This window comes from Pantherophis guttatus, chromosome 1 (assembly GCF_059756535.1).
Source record: "Pantherophis guttatus breed Tessera chromosome 1, ASM5975653v1, whole genome shotgun sequence".
Taxonomy (NCBI): domain Eukaryota; kingdom Metazoa; phylum Chordata; class Lepidosauria; order Squamata; family Colubridae; genus Pantherophis; species Pantherophis guttatus.
Genome location: NC_142063.1, coordinates 222,440,814 through 222,458,426, shown reverse-complemented (window position 1 = coordinate 222,458,426; position 17,613 = coordinate 222,440,814). Strand labels below are relative to the sequence as shown.

Below are 17,613 nucleotides of genomic sequence, written 5' to 3'. Positions count from 1 at the left end.
GATTAGCAGATCGTCAGGGCTTGGATTGTCAGAGCCATGTGAAAGGAGAAAAGTTTTTCCCTTCTCCATGGCTCTGGCGATCCCAGCTGAGTTGCCTGATTAGCAGATCGGCAGGGCTTGGATTGTCAGAGCCATGTGAAAGGAGAAAAGTTTTTTCCTTTTACATGGCTCTGGCGATCCCAGCTGAGTTGCCTGATTAGCAGATTGTCAGGGCTTGGATCGCCAGAGCCATTTAATGCTTGTTGGAGCCTTTCGGGCTAGTCTGCCTGGTTACAGGAGAACGACACCCGGCGTATAAGATGACTCCCGACTTTTGAGAAGATTTTCATGTGTTAAAAAGGCATCTTATATGCCGGAAAATAGGGTACATTTTACAAGAAGAAGACGGAAATAACGGATTTACAAATGAAAAATGAAAATGAAAAAATGTATCAAATCATATGAGAAATTTGGATTATTTATGCTAGATTTAGGAGAGGGATTTGCTGAAGTTGCTATGTTGGAAGTATAAATGGGGTTTGACAAAGATGAAGAAATAATTTTGAGAGAAAAGACTATGAGAAGGTAAATGCCGGAACTTTGAGGATTTTCAAGAAGTACAGGAAGAAGAAAGAAGACAGTGTTGATTTATTCCATCAAGGTCAAAATAATGGGTTATTATTTGAGGGATGGCTAACGGTTTCTCGATTAGGACTGGAGGATGTTGATTATTACTAGTAACGTTTAATTGTTTTTTGAGTGGGACTGTATTTTGATTGCTTAAAATGAGAAAATGGAGAGATTTGTTGAAAGGGAAAAGAAGGATTTGGTATAATAGATATAATTTGTGATGTTTATATTTCGCATAACACTTGCTGGACTGTATGTGGGTTATACTTAGTGGGGCTAAAAGAGGGGGTTTGTTTTTCTATCTTTTTTCTTTTTCTGCTCCTTTTTTAATTTTAACTTTTTAAAATGTATTTTTCTATTTTTTGTAGTTGTGTAAGTTTTACTTACGTAACTTTTAATAAAAATTATTGGAAAAAAGTAATGTTGAAATATGTTATTTGTTTACAATAATAACTAAAGTAGCATAAGTCTTGGTGACAAGCTAGGAGGTTTGTACTATCATGATCAATAGTAATGCATTTGGCAGCGGAGGGCTAGTTCTGTTATGGATAAGTGAGCACATCACAATGTGTGTGTTTAGGAAAGATTAAAGATTGTGGTTTAATGTAGGCTGCCTCTGAAGCCTTTGAGGCTAACCAGAGTCATCCAGAGATAAGAAGGGAAGGGAACTGCACACAAGGTATCCATGCTCAGAAAGCATAAACATGAACAGAATATGGGAAAACACAATGCCTTATGTCTGCATTGTTAATAATTAGCTTAACTTTTTGAATTAGAAATTTAGAAGAGAGTGGCGGGGGATGGCCAGTCAACCCATCTGCCTGCTTGCTGATTAGTCCTGTACTTGCAATAAAAAAATTTCTGACCCTCCCAGAAGTGTCTTCCTTTTATTGTAGCCCAATCTGTGAACAAACGTATTAACTTCTAATAGTTATTTGATTTTATAGAGGGGTCTTTGTAGCTTTTTGGTGAATGTGTTATGTGATTGTGCAGGTATTGCAAAGTTTTAGAAACACTTAATGAGTCCTCCCTCTCTCAATTTGTGAAAAGACTAACTTCCTTTGATCCTCCCTTTTGATAAACAATTTATATAATGACAATTCCATGCAATGGTTAAGTCCTGGAATTAATATGGAGATACAAAACTATGGTTTAGCTAAGTGGTAACACCTAGTCCATTTTACATTATCTGAAAAATAATAGGATCAGTATTTTTAAAACTTGGCAATTGTAACATTTGTGGACTTCAACTCCTACCTAGAATTCCTCACCCAACATGCTGGGAAGGAATTTTAGGAGTAGAAGTCCATATATCTTACAATTGCCAAGTCTGAAAAACACTGATCTAAGACCTTTCTTCTTCCTCTGTAGCTCTTTTTCTATTACACATTTTAGAGCCGTGATGGCAAACCTATGGTACGTGTGCCAGTAGTGGCACACTGAGCCATTTTTCCAGGCACACGAGCTGTCGCCCAGCTCACCTGCAGCTGCGCAAGAGTGTGCACCCCAGCTGTGGTGTTCAGGGCTCTGGTGCGCATGCATGCAATGCAGGGGACCCAGCTGTTCTTTGGTGCTCTCTTGCGCATGTACGCGCATTTGCACATGTGTGAAAGTACTGTGTGCAGCGTGAGCATGGGCAGATGTCGTTCATGTGCCTGCATTGTGCGCACAAAAACCACATGCATGCACAGATGGTGTGATTGCATGCGCAGCATACAGGGAGCCGCGCAAAAACCTGCACGCAAGCAGAGATGGTGTGATTGCATGTGCAGCACATGGGCATGCATGAAAGCTGTGTTCTTGCGCACGCAGTGCACAGTGGGGGCGTGCATGAAAGCTCTGTGCATGCACAGATGGTGTGCCCATGCAGCACATGGGGGAGAAACCACATGTTAGCATGGATGGCACCTTGCACACAAAGCACTTGGTGAATAAAAGGTTCACCACCACTGGTCTAATCGGTCGGTGGGAGGGGTGAGGTATACACACAGGGGATGTGGGGCACAATATAAGGGGCGGGTGAGTTAACCACGGTAGCACAAGCTTTGATTCCTTTTAGATGATCGCTTCGTGCCCGGTCTACATTTCCAGATAAACAATCTAACATCAACTTGTGTTGCTGGCTTTTCTTACGCGGGACACCGAAACATGACAGTAAGTTGGATGGCAAGCATGCGGCGGGTGTGGGAACATACCAAGAAGGCCTTGCAAAAATCGGCAGAAGCCTATAAACTTCAAGCAGATAAGAAATATAGGCCCCAAGCCCCATTTAAAGTAGGGGAGCAAGTGTACCTCTCCATGAAATACCTTAGGCTCAAAGTACCCAGTAGGAAATTAGCCTCACAGTTCCTAGGGCCCTGTTGTGGCCCGTCAGCGGCCTGTGCAGCTAGTAGCTGGTTCTGACAGGAGACTGGTGTGGTGCTGCGCCAGCAGCCTGTGCAGCTGGCACTCGAGTCAGACAATGAGGAGGCTGGAGAAGATGTGCCAGAGGCGGGGATTCAGCCAGGGCCTTCAGAACCTCCAGAAGCTCCTATAAGTGAAGAGGAAGAAGAGGAGGAGCCTCTTCTCGATGCATGGGTACGCAGAGCTGCCAAAAGGCAGGAGTGGTTCCTCAGGAGGAGGTCTCGAGAGTAAGGCTTGGGGCTAATTGGCCACTCCCTTAACTTATTTAAGGAAGAATGACAACTGAGGCAATTTTCAGGGAACAACTTCGTTCACTCTCCTTCGCATCTTGATCTTAGTTCTCTTATCAGTTTCCTGCAAATTGCTTCTGGGCTTTCTGCCAACCATAGTAAGATTACAATTATTTATTCTTTGGATTCTTGTAGGCTGTTAAAAAAGTTAATTAACAGCCTTTGTTTGAAAAAGACTGATTTAATTTAGTAAACTAAGGTTTAGTAAACTAAGTCTAAACAGACTTTGTGTGTGCTACGTTCTTTGGGGTCCGTAGCTGGGGCAGAACAGGCCCTTCCTAATAGTATGGGTCATCAACCCCGTTACAGTGGAGTTCAAACTGCCCCCACATCTTGGCAAGACCCACCCGGTGTCCCACTGTAGTCTCTTATGTCCAGTGAGAGCAGCAACCATACGGGGGGCCCCAAGGCAGGCACCTCCTCCTCTCCAAGTGCGTGGGGAACTTCACTACAAGGTGCAATGAATACTGGACTAGATCTGGCCCCTACCAGCATAGGGGCCAGATCTAGTGTCTCGTACAATGGAAGGGGTATCCCCTATCTGAGGCGGCATGGGTAAAGGAAGAAGATATGAGGGCTCCTTGGTTGATGAAGCAGTTCCACCGACAGAACCCAAACAAACCAAAGGGGAGGGAAACAGATGCACAAGAGGTGGCTAACGGTGTCCTTTGTCTTCCAGATGTTGACCCCCTGGTAAAGGGCTGCATGTCAGCCGCCATTCGGGCAGGGGAGGAGTGGAGGCTTGCGCACAGTCAGGCTGCCATGGAGCCGCCACCCAAGAGATCCGCATTGCTACGGTCCGTCGTCCACAGGCTGCCTCCTGGCTAGGAGCCCCCAGACTTTGACTGGCTGCCCGCTCCTGCATCCACGGAGCTGCCGCTTGACTAGCGGAACCCTGACTGTACCCGGCTCAGTGAGAAACGCTGTTCATCGGATCGGGAAAACAGCTGATCGTTGGAGCAGCAGGAAGCTGGGTAGGATTAGCCGGGATGGGCAGCTAGGGGCATGGCTGGACTGCGGAGGCCATCTAAGCGGTCAGTGGAAGGGGCGGGGTATACACACAGGGGAGGTGGGGGACAATATAAGGGACAGGTGAGCTAACCACGGTAGCACAAACTTTGATTCCTTTTGGATGGTCGCTTCATGCCGGCTCTGCGTTTCCAGATAAACAATCTAACATCAACTTGCTAGCTTTTCTTATGCGGGACACTGGAACATGACAGTAAATTGGTAACAGAGTAAGATCATATTTGCTTGTTAAGAGGAGACCGCGAGCAATGAAGTTTAGAAAAAAGTTGCAATTTGATGTAGCTGAGGTTTCTTCGTTTTTCTCCAAAAGGTGATTTCATGCAGAATATGATCAAGAAGGCACTACACTTAGGGAAAATCCAATGAACAGATAAATCTATTTCTATATTATTAGTGCTCATTGGGATCTATTTTGTGTAGTTTTTTTTCTGGATCATAACCTACTAAACTTTCATACCTTAGTTTAAATGTCATTCCTAAAATTTCAGAACTTGATTTCTTTCCTTATATATATGGAAGCTATTATTTCTCCTTGTGATGATTTTTACAATTAAATCTTTGCCCATAGATAGTGTTAATTATTTAGGGATCCCACCAGATCATAATATGAAACATCAAAAGAGTAATTAGCTGATTTCTGAAAGCACAAAGAACATTTAAAAAAACTCACAGCACATAAAATGTCTCAGCTCAGTCACTGTTAAATTAGTTCAAGGTCAGCTCCAGAAAATAAATAGCTCTGAAGACTTTGACCAGGGTAGAAAGCTGTGGTGCCCTTAATGTTCCACTTCTTCTAAAAACAGAGATCCTGCTAGTTTTGTGCAATATAATTAAACTGTCTTTATTTATTTTGTTGTAATTCAATGTTTGTAATAATTCAAATTAATTTCTTTTTATAGAGATATGACTACTATTTGAAATGAAAAATTTCATTAAAGCCTTCCTCATATGGCAGATTACATAGTAGCATGATGTTCATGGGGCCATGCTGCAAAAATGTAGATGGTAGCAGGAAAAATTCAGATTTCTGTAGAGTTTAGCTGCCATATTGTCCTCTGGATTTTTGTAGCTGAGAACTGGAGAATCCAAACAGGCAGCTTTAAGTTGGATTTAGGCAATGCAGCCATTGCATAAGTTTGGATTTTGCTCTTTCCATAAAACAAAACTCCTAAACATTTTTCTGGGTCTGTATCATTGTTTTATGCAAATGAGAAAAGATGGTTGCTGTTATAGAAGGTAATTTTACAGGTAGTCCTCAATTTATGTCCACAATTGAGCCCAAAACCTCTGTTGCTAAGTGAGGCATTTCTTAAGTGAATTTTGTCCCATTTTATGACCTTTCTTGCCACAGATGTTAAGTGAATCACTGCAGATGTTAAATTAGTAACAGGGTTGTTAAGAGAATCTGGCTTTTCTGTTGACATTGCTAGTTGGAAGGTCGCAAAAGGGGATCATATCAGTGGTGGGATTCAGCCGGTTCTCACAGGTTCAGGTGAACCAGTAGCTAACTTTCTGTGTAGTTCGGTGAATTGGCTGTTGGAAGAAATCTCCTTCCATCAACCTTTTGTTTTTCCCACCTTACGGGGTTAATCCTGTCAGGAAGCCAGGAAAGAGGCATTCTTGTGTGCCTCTGTGTGTTCTTTCTAGCCTAATCCTGCTTATCTTTATTGCCCTGCTTAAGTGTTTTCTGAAACTGCCTCTGCGGTTAAGCCTTGTTACATTGTAACAGCTTTAATGGTTCGTGGCAATACGCCCAGACTTTCTATAGCCTGAGCAGCTTCTCTGGAGTTTTTTTTTTTCTCTCCTTTGCTGGTACTTTTATTCCGAGCTTGACTCTCTTAAAGGAGAAGGGTTGTTTTAAGCTTTTTACATGGCTTTAGTGGTTCCTGGCACTGTCCTTTTGGGGTATAATTGCAACACGGCAGAATCCCGTCCCATCCCACCTTCCCTCCTCCATCCCCAATTAAGGGTGGCAGGGGGTGATCACAGCAGGATGGGTGGGAGGGGTTAAATGGCTGAGAGGAATGATGCAAGCTTGGCACTCTGTCTGATTTTGTTACTGCCTTTCTGGGGGCAGGTGATCTTTCCTTAAATCTGAGGTGAGTGAGACCAGCTGGTATCTTTAAGTGGTGCAAATGGATCTAAGGATTGCTTCTCCTGGGTGGGAAAGAGTGCTTTGTCAGTTCACTGAGCACAGGAGTTTCTTGTCTATGTGGATTCTTCAGTCATCCAGATCATGGTTGTCCCAAAGGTGCTTTTTTCAAGAGGCAACTGGACTTTTTTGGTTTCCAGAAAGTCCAGTTGCCTCTTGAAAAAGCACCTTTGGGACAGGAGTCTCTTGCATTGCTTCTGAGTGGCCAAGGCACATGATCGCCCACTCATAGTAAGATTAAAAAAAAAAAAAGTTAAGGGTGTGGATCCTCCCTCCAATTCTTTTAATTTTCTCTCATAATAAGGCTTAGTTACATGGCACCTGGCTTGAAGTTTATTTAGATATCTGTGACATGTACTAATTATATTGTGGTCCTGACAAGCTTAGGAGGGCAGAGACTTGAACCTGGGTCCACTATATACTTTGTTAATTTGTCTCTTTAGCTCGGCATTTTGTAGCCCAAGTGTGCTCACCCACTTTCTGGAGAGCTTAAATGACCTCTTTGCTAAAGGGTTTCACTTTATGTGCAAGAGTTGGCTGCTGATAGTTATCGTTGCATTTTAACTATTTTAATTCCTCAAGGTGCTCTGGCACCCTGCCTGATTTGTAACTCCAGGTTGCAAGTATTTTGATGAAAAAGAAGGTATTCAGACAGAATGGCTTAGGTTTCCATGATGGCAATGACTGTCATTGATCTTCAGTGTATATTCCCCCATTTCTAATCTAATTATTGGTATTTAGGGCAGCTTTTTGCAAGCAAAGAAGCTTTTTGTATTTTTGTACAGGTAATCCTTGACTTACAATGGTTCATTTAGTGACCATTCAAAATTACAATGGCACTGAAAAAAGTGACTTATGACCGTTTTTGACACTTGCAACCATTACAGCATCCCCACGGTCACATGATCAACATTCAGATGGTTGACAACTGTCTCACATTTATGACAGTTGTAGTCTCCCAGGGTCATGTGATCCCCTTTTGCAACCTTCTGACAAGCAAAGTCAATGGGAAGGCCAGATTCACTTAACAGCCAGGTTACTAACTTAACAACTGCAGTGATTCACTTAACAAATGTGGCAAGAAAAGTCGTGAAATGGGGCAAAATTCACTTAATAAATTTCTCACTTAGCAACATAAAATTTGTACTAAATTGTGATCATAAGTCGAGGAGAGGCCAGGCGTGACAAGGAGTGGCTGGGTAGGGAGGGGAGGGGTGAGGTGGGACTGGGCGAGGAGAGGCACCCCTCAACATGAGTGACATCAAGTTGGTCACACCCACCTAGTCACATGACACCCAGCCACGCCTACCCAGCCAGTCATTAGGGCAGAGAACCGGTTGTTAAATTGTTTGAATCCCATCACTGGATCACATGACCCTGGGACACTGCAACCATCACAAATGTGAATCAATTGCCAAACATCCAAATTTTGATCATGTGACCCATCGGGATGCTGCAATGGTCATAAGTGCGAAAAATGGTCATAAGTCACTTTTTTCAGTGCCGCTGTAACTTCGAACAGTCACTAAACAGCCTGTTGAAAGTTGAGGATACCTGGCTTGTATATTTGTATACAAATTTGTATTTGTGTGACCCACCTCTGATAGAAGCAGAATGCCACAAAAGAATGTAATCCCATTTATGTTGTTAGCTTCCTAAGTCACTTTTTTCAGTGCCGCTGTAACTTCGAACAGTCACTAAACAGCCTGTTGAAAGTTGAGGATACCTGGCTTGTATATTTGTATACAAATTTGTATTTATGTGACCCACCTCTGATAGAAGCAGAATGCCACAAAAGAATGTAATCCCATTTATGTTGTTAGCTTCCTGGAATGATTTGTTTATTTAATAATTTAACAATTTAATATTCTGTTTACAAAATAGTTTTATAATTAGATGGGATAGTTTAATTTTTTTTTAAAAAAAGTACATTAATATTCTAGTAGTTTGTGTTTACAATATATTTAATTTGCTCCATTTTATTTCTTCCAGTTTGTTTAGAGATTTTAAATACTGTTTTGCCCGAAAAGTGTAATCCTGTAGCATCAATAATAGTAGAGTAGACAGTTCTAGGCAGTGATCGCAATGCAGGAATCAGTTTGCTCATTTTGTAATTGGACCTAATCCAAAGTATTTTGCTCCCAGGTTCAGTATGTTATGATAAACTTAAACAGACAGTTCAGGGGAACGCCTCCTTCTGACAAGAGAAGTAGACTATATGTCAAATAGACAGAGCTTCATTTCTTCGAATGATTTCTTGGTGGATAAGATCAGGCTTTCCAGGTTAGAATTGACATTTTGATATGGAATTATCTTTACAACCTCTCAGATATTGTATATGAGCTACTGGGGACATAATGGGATTACACTGGAAGGAAACAGTTAATTGCCTAAAAGCAATATAGAAATACTTTAGCTTATTTGTTTCGCTATTTACAGATCTTCAATAGGAGAAAGAGAAATTACAGAATAAGCTATTCAAGCAGTAGATTAGATAGGATAAAGGACAAGGAAGGAAAAGGAAGGAAAAATAAAGAGAGGTGGAACTTGCGTTAGTTGTAAGCAGTGCAACTTTTATTGCAAAATGATTAGGCATGGATTAAAACTCTCTTCTTTGTTTTGAACTGCAGCAGCAACAACAGGATTTTCTCCCAGCTGGAGTAAAAGTGAAAAGAAAGGAGGAAGGTTTTCTGCCCTGTGCGCAGTGCAGTATTTTTTGTAGAGAAAATAACATTAAAGGTGAGTTTCTATTATACAGAAGAAAATTATCCGTTGAATAAGGTACTTGAAAATATTGTAGGAATGGGTGCAAGCAGTCCATTTAGCAATGCCCTAATCCGGTGTTTGCTTGTTCATTTTCTTTTTTAACACTTTTATTGAAAATTTTAATTTCCATAATAAAAACTTAATACAAACTAAACTAGAAGGAAAAAGAAAAAGTTCAGTAGAAAAAAAAAGTAGAGAAAAAAATAAACAACAAAGCCAGTAAGAAATAAGTGACTCCCTACCTGAATCACATTGAGCATAAGCACTCTTTTTTAAAGTTACAAATAAAACTATTCTCCATAGAGTCTAACTTTTATCTACGTCCAGAAATTGACCTATTTTTAGTCCTGTTTCAGTAAAAACTCTATTAGGAATTGCTAGAAATATCAAATTTATTCCTGAACAAATACTGCAACTTTATATTCTTTCCTTCTTTGCTGTTCTTAATCTTACAAACATTGAAAAACATTGAAAAATTTTGATCTTTAAATCATTCTAATGACATCTCAGTATTTAATCTTTCACAAATCTTTGGCATTTAAGAGGGGTCTTTCAAATTTATCCATTGAAATCTGTATGCTTTCTGAAATTTTAGTTAATTAATATTTCACTTTAAAAACAACAACCCCTCTCTTTAAGATAAAAGGTTTTATAGCCAGCTTTTAACTCTTTTCTGCCTTTGGTTCCCTCTAGTGTCCATTTTCAACATTCATCTAGCCTCAGTTTCTAATACAAGTTGTGACTTGAGGCAGCAGAAAAAGAACAACAAAAAGCAAACACTCCCAAACAATAATTAAAAACACAAAACCATTAAAATGTGATCAAAACAATTCAAATTCTAATAACAACAGCAACAAATACAGGAGAGCACATTCTGAGCTTACACGCAGGAAAGCCATCTAACCCTTCCATGGGATTCCCCAGGCCCAATGACAATACCATATTTTATGTGGGAATGACCTTCGCAGACAGAAGGGAGGCTGCAGATAGGACAACCGGCACGTAAAACCTGTCTCAGCCCACAAAAGGGGAGACTGAATGGGAAACATCTCAAAAGGTATCCTTCCTCGTTTTCCAGAGTATAAGAAGAAAGGAAAGCTTTCCCGTTAAGCCATGAGGTAGTCTAGACAAGAAGAGAAACCAGGAGCACTAGCGCTATGTTTATTGTAAGGTTACATTAACAGAATCTTACAAGACTGTTAATACTTTGCCCCTTCCTTTCTTCTTACACTCTGGACAACTACGAAGGACCCCGTTTGAAATGTTTCCCATTCAATTCCCGCTTTTGTGGGCTGACACATCTTTTTCATGCCAGTTGTCTTATCTGCAGTCTCCCTCCCGTCTGTCATTCTCACATATCCCCAGAAGGCCAATAGGGTTGCAGCCAATCTCACCTTGAAGGGAATGATGCTCCAGAGGGCAGGCACCATGGCAGAAAAGGCTTCCTTCCTGGATTCCGCCAAATGAAGCTCCTTGACTCACAACACGTTCCATTCTGTTATTGTTGTTCTTAGTTGCAAAGTCATGTCCATCCCATCGCGACCCCATGGACAAAGTTCCTCCAGGCCTTCCTGTCCTCTACCATCCTCTGGAGTACATTTAAGCTCACACCTACTGCTTCAATGACTCCATCCAGCCACCTCATTCTCGGTCATCCCTTTCTTCTTTTGCCCTCAATCTTTCCCAGCATTAGGCTCTTCTCAGTGAGTCCTTTCTTCTCATTAGGTGGCCAAAATATTTGAGTTTCATCTTCAGGATCTGGCCTTCTAAAGAGCAGTCAGAGTTGACCTCCTCTAGGACTAACTGGTTTGATCGCCTTGCAGTCCAAGGGACTCGCAGGAGTCTTCTCCATTACCATAGTTCAAAGGCCTCAATTCTTTGGCTCTCAGCCTTTCTTATGGTCCAACTTTCACAGCCATACATTGCAACTGGGAAAACCATGGCCTTGACTTTACTCACTTTTGTTGGCAGGGTGATATCTCTGCTTTTTAGTACGCTGTCTAACTTTGGCATAGCTTTCCTCCCCAGGAGCAAGCGTCTTTTAATTTCTTGGCTGCAGTCCCCATCTGCGGTGATCTTAGAGCCCAGGAAAATAAAATCTGTCACTACCTCCATTTCTTCCCCATCTATTTGCCAGGAATTGAGAGGGCCAGATGCCATGATCTTAGTTTTCTTAATGTTGAGTTTCAAGCCAACTTTTGCACTCTCCTTCTTCACCCGCATCAAGAGGCTCTTTAGTTCCTCTTCGCTTTCTGCCATTAGAGTAGTATCATCTGCATATCTGAGGTTGTTGATATTTCTCCCGGCAATCTTAATTCCAACTTTTGATTCATCTAGCCCCGCCTTTCCCATGATGTGCTCTGCATATAAGTTAAATAGGCAGGGCGACAGTATTAACTTCTGTTAATATAATAATAATAACTTCTGTTATTATAAGTAAAAAAAAGTAATAAGTGGTAAGCAAAGGAAGTTAAAGACATGAGATAAGTAAAGGAAAAATAGCTAAAAGTAGTTTATGCTCAAAGTTCCTCAATGCATTTTTCATAATGGTAACTCACTTGTTTATTTAATTCACTCAGCACGATGGGTTTATTAAGTATCCATTTGCGCTGCATTCAGTTTTCTTTTATTTATCCTGCCACCCTCTGTTTCTTCTACACAACAATTGGCAAAGTTTTGCTTCTCACCACTGATCACATGCTACCTACTATCTTTCTGTCACCATTGGCACATCTTAAACTTTTCCCACCTATTTCTAGTCTTTAGTAAATATTCTACCAAATTATTTCAATTCATTTATTTCATATATATTTATTGTTCATTTAGGTAAAACTTACAATCATTTTGTCCGTTTTTCTTCTTGACAAGATGCATTTCTTGTCAAAGCCCCAGGGCGATAGTCTTGGGATTTGTTACATACATTTTCAGATCCATATTTCTTGTAGCATCATATCTAATCTAACATTCACTGCAGATCATTTGGATTCTCAGCCTAAAACTGCATCACTCACATACAAGAGTACTGTATACACATGTATGTACCTTTAACCAACACACTTCTAACATCGTTTCAAGCAGTTCTTATGCATGCACCAGTAAATACATCAAACAACCAAAGGATCAAAGCATATTCTGTCTTACACCCAGTTTAATGTTGCATCATTTGCCAAGACTTCCCTTTATTCTCATGCATGCCTTGCTTCCATTATGTATTAACCAATACTCAGTAACCAATATTCAGCTGCACATTTATGTAAAATATTGCATAATTCAAGACTATTCACTTTATCTATACTTGCTTTAAAACAACAATTGCACAATAAATTTTCTCAAATTTATACATTGAACAAGAACAGATATATGATCGGTGCACCACTGCCAGGCATAAAACCTTTCCTTTCCCAAATTTTTCTCATTATCATCTCACCCCTGAAACCATTTCAATCAGAATTGTATCAAACTCCCAGGCACATTAAACCAATTCCCTTGTAATCTCTGCATTTACTTGTTAGCTTTCATCGCTATGGAGAACGTAATGGCATTCTTTCATTGTCAAGAACAGACACAGTTCTCACACACACCTTAAATTAATTGCATTGTCAATCTATAAGCAGATCACACCAGCGGTGAAATCTACTTACCTTCGCTACCGGTTCAGGAATGGGAGCGGGTGCACCTCTTCTGCGCATGGGCAGAGCCTTCTGCGCATGTGCAGAGGGTCAAAAATGGGACGTAATGATGTCTCAGTGGGTGGGGGGAGCCTCCTGATGCTACCGGTTCGCGCGGGCCAGATAGATCCAGCTGGATGTCACCGTTGGACCATACCCATATTTTAACATTTCTCTAGGTAGACTAACTACCTGCAGCTGAATTCTCACAAGACTTATGATTTGATTTTTTTGCAAGGTTGTATTTATTTTATTAGAAATAATGGATTATATTACATTTGTTTATTTTCTATCTTGCAATTTATCAGGAGATCCAAAACTTGCAAAATATGTCTGGGAAACCCAAACTGACCTATTTCAATGGCAGAGGACTAATGGAATCTGTACGCTGGCTTTTAGCAGCAGCTGGAGTTGAGGTTTGTTTCTTCTATTTTTGTCAGCCATATAAGGTAGACCAGTCAAAGGAAGCAAAGCCACACAGATCAAGGCTACTTTCATTCTAACAATATCAGGGTTCAAAAACCAAGAAGGACACATGATTGTGATTCCTCCAAGATTTTTTTATTGTTCCTCACCCATCGACAGAATCTTGCCAAACTAAAGCATGCCAACACTCACCCACCCCAAAGCATTTACCCCTGCAGCTATTGGGAGAGAGCCACGTTAACCCTCTTTCTCTCACACAAACTATTTAAATTGAGTTGTTGCTTGTTTGTGTGGAAAGCACCCCCTTTCTCCTAGGAATCTGAAGTACACCCCATTGCAAATAGATATAGTAATTGAATTTTGCAACTCTGAATATGCTTCTTATTCTAAGGCAAGGCCTTAGATTGAAATTAATTTATTGGAACAGGCTCAAGCCCTGCTAACCATTGCCTTGGTAGCAGCTCTTTCCCCATCCTTCAAGGCCATTTCCTTTGCCCCCTACAATGTTAGAAGAAAAATGAAATTGGGGCCTCTTTTTGCCTTGAGTTTTGATCTAAAAATTTCTCAATTGACCACTCACATGGGATCATTTTGGGGATGGGTAAAGGACTCAAGTATCCTGCCAGCACACACCCTTTCGTTACCCCCTCTTTTTTTGTCCTTAATAGCAAATACCAACTCTAGGTCACAAAGATATGGCTGACTGAGGGTAAAGGTTCGTTCTCTAAGCTTGTGGGTTGGTTTCTCAATGTTTCCTTACCAGGATAGCTACATCTTCAGCAGAGTTTAGGGCTGACTCTAGGTGGGAGCAAAAGGTTTCCTTTATCCTTTTGCTGCCATCCAGTGGTCATTGTTAGTTTTGCAGCTTAGATCTAGTAGCCCTACTCAAGGGTAGGCAGAGGCCAAATCTTTCCCTTAATTTGGGTCAGGGAGTGGAGCTTTGGAAGGATTTAAGAAATGAAATGAGAGATTTAACTTTCCCTCATTGAACCAACTCATAATCCCCCAAATGAGAAAAGTTGGTTCAATGGGGGAAAGTTAAATCTCTCATTTCATTTCTTAATTTAAATTTTAAACCGAGTTTTCAAAATTCTGTACTATGTGATTCAAAGTTAAAACAGTTTTTTCTCTCTTTTTCCAGTTCGAAGAAGTATTTTTGGAAACAAGAGAACAATATTTGAAATTAGTCAAAGGTAAATACAGCAACTATTCTTATTTATTATCATTGAAACAAATTTGATAAGTGACTTAGGGACTTACACTAGAATAGAATAGAATAGAATAGAATAGAATAGAATAGAATAGAATAGAATAGAATAGAATAGAATAGAATAGAATAGAATAGAATTTTTTATTGGCCAAGTGTGATTGGATACACAAGGAATTTGTCTTGGTGCAGAATGAGATCTGGGTGACTGCAGAGATGGTAGGGGGAGGGGGGATCAAAAAAGTTCAAGATGAAAGCTACACAATTTAAGCTGTACTTATTTTTTACATGCATTGTAGAGTGGGGGAGCATTGATCGATCATCCATCCATCCTTTCATTCCAAACATTTACTAGTTGCCCATCTTCCAACAAATTATGGATGGCTCCCAGTCAAAAGTTAAAACAACATATGAAGTTATATTGAAGCTACAAAACTGAACAGATTAAAGCATACAAACATTAAAGACAACAAAGACTTGATGCCAATTTCTAATGTGCAATTATTCAATCTTCTCCCAGCCCTTGGGGAAAAACGTTATGGGAGGGTAAGAGGGTGGAGGCCTGCCGAACTTCAGGAAAAAGAGGGTTCCGTAGGGCAGAAACTTCCATTGAAAACCATGAGGTCACAGCTGTCTTCTGGGCTTTTTGCTTCCCACCCCCTTGACACTCATGGATCCTTTGAATGGGGTAGAAAAACAAAGGAAGATAAGCTTAGTGAGTGGGAACTTGAAACAGTTGCAAAGAGGGAAGAGGATGGAGAACATACAAAGATAGGACTTTTTTGAGTTGCATTCATCTTAATATAATGTGAATTTGTTTTCTACCTTCCTCCAATAAACACACTACTGTCTATCATTAACTATATCTTCAGTTTGACTGTGTTACCAACATCTCTCCAATCCCGACTAAACCCTTCTACCAAGAAATAAAATATTACTGCTGGTGATTAGTATTGTCAAAATGTGTACATTTTACAGGAGAAAAATGATTTCCAAGGACTTCTTCGAGAATTTTAATTTACACTTAAAAGTTTGTTTTGATGCCTTCGAGAAGAAGGCATCAAAACAAACTTTAAGGGTAAATTAAATGCCTAGTTTGACTGCCTTAATCTGTCATTTCTGTGCACCTGATGGCCCCAAATCATAAACTCTTACTCTGAAATACCTGAATGAGACTGAATTCAAGTGATTGAGGTATAAATTGCACCACTGAATTATGTCATCCATTTTTGAACAATGGTTTTGTTTAGGATACTTAGTTGGCCTAATTTTGAAAGGGAGATTTATAAGGTAGCTTTAAGACCCTGATCACTTAAGAATTTTAAGTTAAACTTCTTCTAGAGAAATATGAGAATCTGATGCTGAAGTTGTTAGCAATACTTAAAATTGGTCTAGACTGATGGTGCATTAGAAGTGCTCAGCATAATTTTCTGGAGGATTTCCTGTACTTGCTCCCTTCCCTTTTGCTCCTTTCTATATGGTGCTACAGGCAGTCCTCGACTTATGACCACAATTGAGCCCAAAATTTCTGTTGTTAAGTGAGACATTTGTTAAGTGAGTTTTGCCCCATTTTACAAGCTTTCTTGCCATAGTTGTTAAGTGAATCACTGCAGTTGATCAGTTAGTGACCTGGTTGTTAAGGGAATCTGGCTCCCCCATTGACTTTGCTTGTCAGAAATGCACAAAAGATGATCACATGATCTTGGGACACAGCAACCATCATGAAAAACGGTCATGAGTCACATTTTTCAGTGTCATCATAAAATGATTCAGGAAATCATAGTAGGTCTTCTCTCTCAGTCCTCCATGAGAAAAATCATCTCCAACAGGCACAAGAGAGTGTAGTGTTTGTTTACTGAGTCATCTGTGATCTAGATGAAAAGAGAAGTCCTCCTCCTCCTCCTCCTCCTCCTCCTCTCCTTCTTCTCCTCCTTCTCCTTCTCCATTACCTATCCATTGCAGGATGAAGGCCTCTTCCGTATGTTTCCAACCATTATCGTCCTGAGTTTTTTTGTGCCAATTGGGCCCGCAATACTTGCTGATGTCATCGATCCATCTTGTTTTAGGTCTCTTTCTGGACGGTTTTGATCAAGTGGGATCCATTTTATGACTGCCTCGGCCCACCTGCCATCAGCTCTTCTTGCTATGTGACCAGCCCATTTCCATTTCAATTCTTTTACTCTTTTGATGGCATCATATACTTTTGTTTGTTCTCTTATCCACGTTCAGGTCTTCCTATCTTGTCTTGTGATGCCGAGCATGCATCTTTCCATGGCTCTTATGTGTCACTCGTAGCTTTTGTACCGATTGTGAGGTTAGTGTCCATGTTTTGCAGGCATGTATTAGAGCAGATAGCACATTTGCATTCACAAGTTGTATAATGAGCAGCCTGCTGCAACCTGCATTTTGCTCTGTTTGGCTTTGTGAGCCACATCCTGTAGCAGAATGATGAAGTTGCCCCAGGGAAGCAGGGAACTGGCAGCAAAGGATTGGCAGAAAAAATGACTTTCTAAGTTAGCTGCTAGCCATGACGTGCAATGGAGAAATCTGTGCCAAGAGTGCAATTTGCTATGTATTTGGAGCAGGTGGAGCCTTTCATTTCACTCAGCTGCTAAAACCAATAAGGAAGTTGTCTCATCATGTCCAAACATCAGATAGTGCAGCAGAAGATAATATTTGTAGCTCAGGGTTCAAATGTGGAATTCTTGGCACAAGGACTCCAGTCCCCCAGATAACGGTTTGTGGGTCCTGCATCATGAAGCTTTTATAACCAATTGCAAAGCTTTCCTCCCTTCCATCCAGTTGTTCAGAAGGAAAAGTGAATCAGGGATAACGGGCAAGCATGCATCAGTTCACCACTTCTTCACAATAAACAAGGATTAGGTGGGGAACATGGGCGTGGCACTTTACTGGTAAATTAGGTTGAACCTAATGTTTTACCTGCAGAAATTTGAATATGAGTGAAATTTGAGAAATAGGTGAGCAGATGATCAGTGCAAGATGTCTGTTGTAGAGGGTGGAGCACAGGGCTGACCATTATACTGTCTAATCTCTTTTATTATA

The 17,613-nt window shown here is 40.6% G+C and overlaps 1 protein-coding gene across 3 annotated transcripts in view; it reads left to right on the top strand.

Moving 5' to 3' along the window:
• LOC117676913 (glutathione S-transferase 3-like) overlaps nt 1–17,613 on the top strand; it is a 40,224-nt gene that overhangs the window by 9,462 nt on the left and 13,149 nt on the right. The window contains exons 2-6 of one of the 3 annotated variants that reach the window (XM_087882453.1): nt 2,669–2,763; nt 3,982–4,276; nt 9,114–9,222; nt 13,226–13,333; nt 14,485–14,536. In XM_087882453.1, coding sequence (XP_087738579.1) covers nt 13,247–13,333; nt 14,485–14,536 — 139 coding nt within the window. In that variant the 5' untranslated portion in view covers nt 2,669–2,763; nt 3,982–4,276; nt 9,114–9,222; nt 13,226–13,246. Of the gene's footprint in view, nt 1–2,668; nt 2,764–3,981; nt 4,277–8,677; nt 8,767–9,113; nt 9,223–13,225; nt 13,334–14,484; nt 14,537–17,613 lie in introns of those variants that run through there. The other 2 variants (XM_034436736.3, XM_034436735.3) reach the window with 2 other exon arrangements.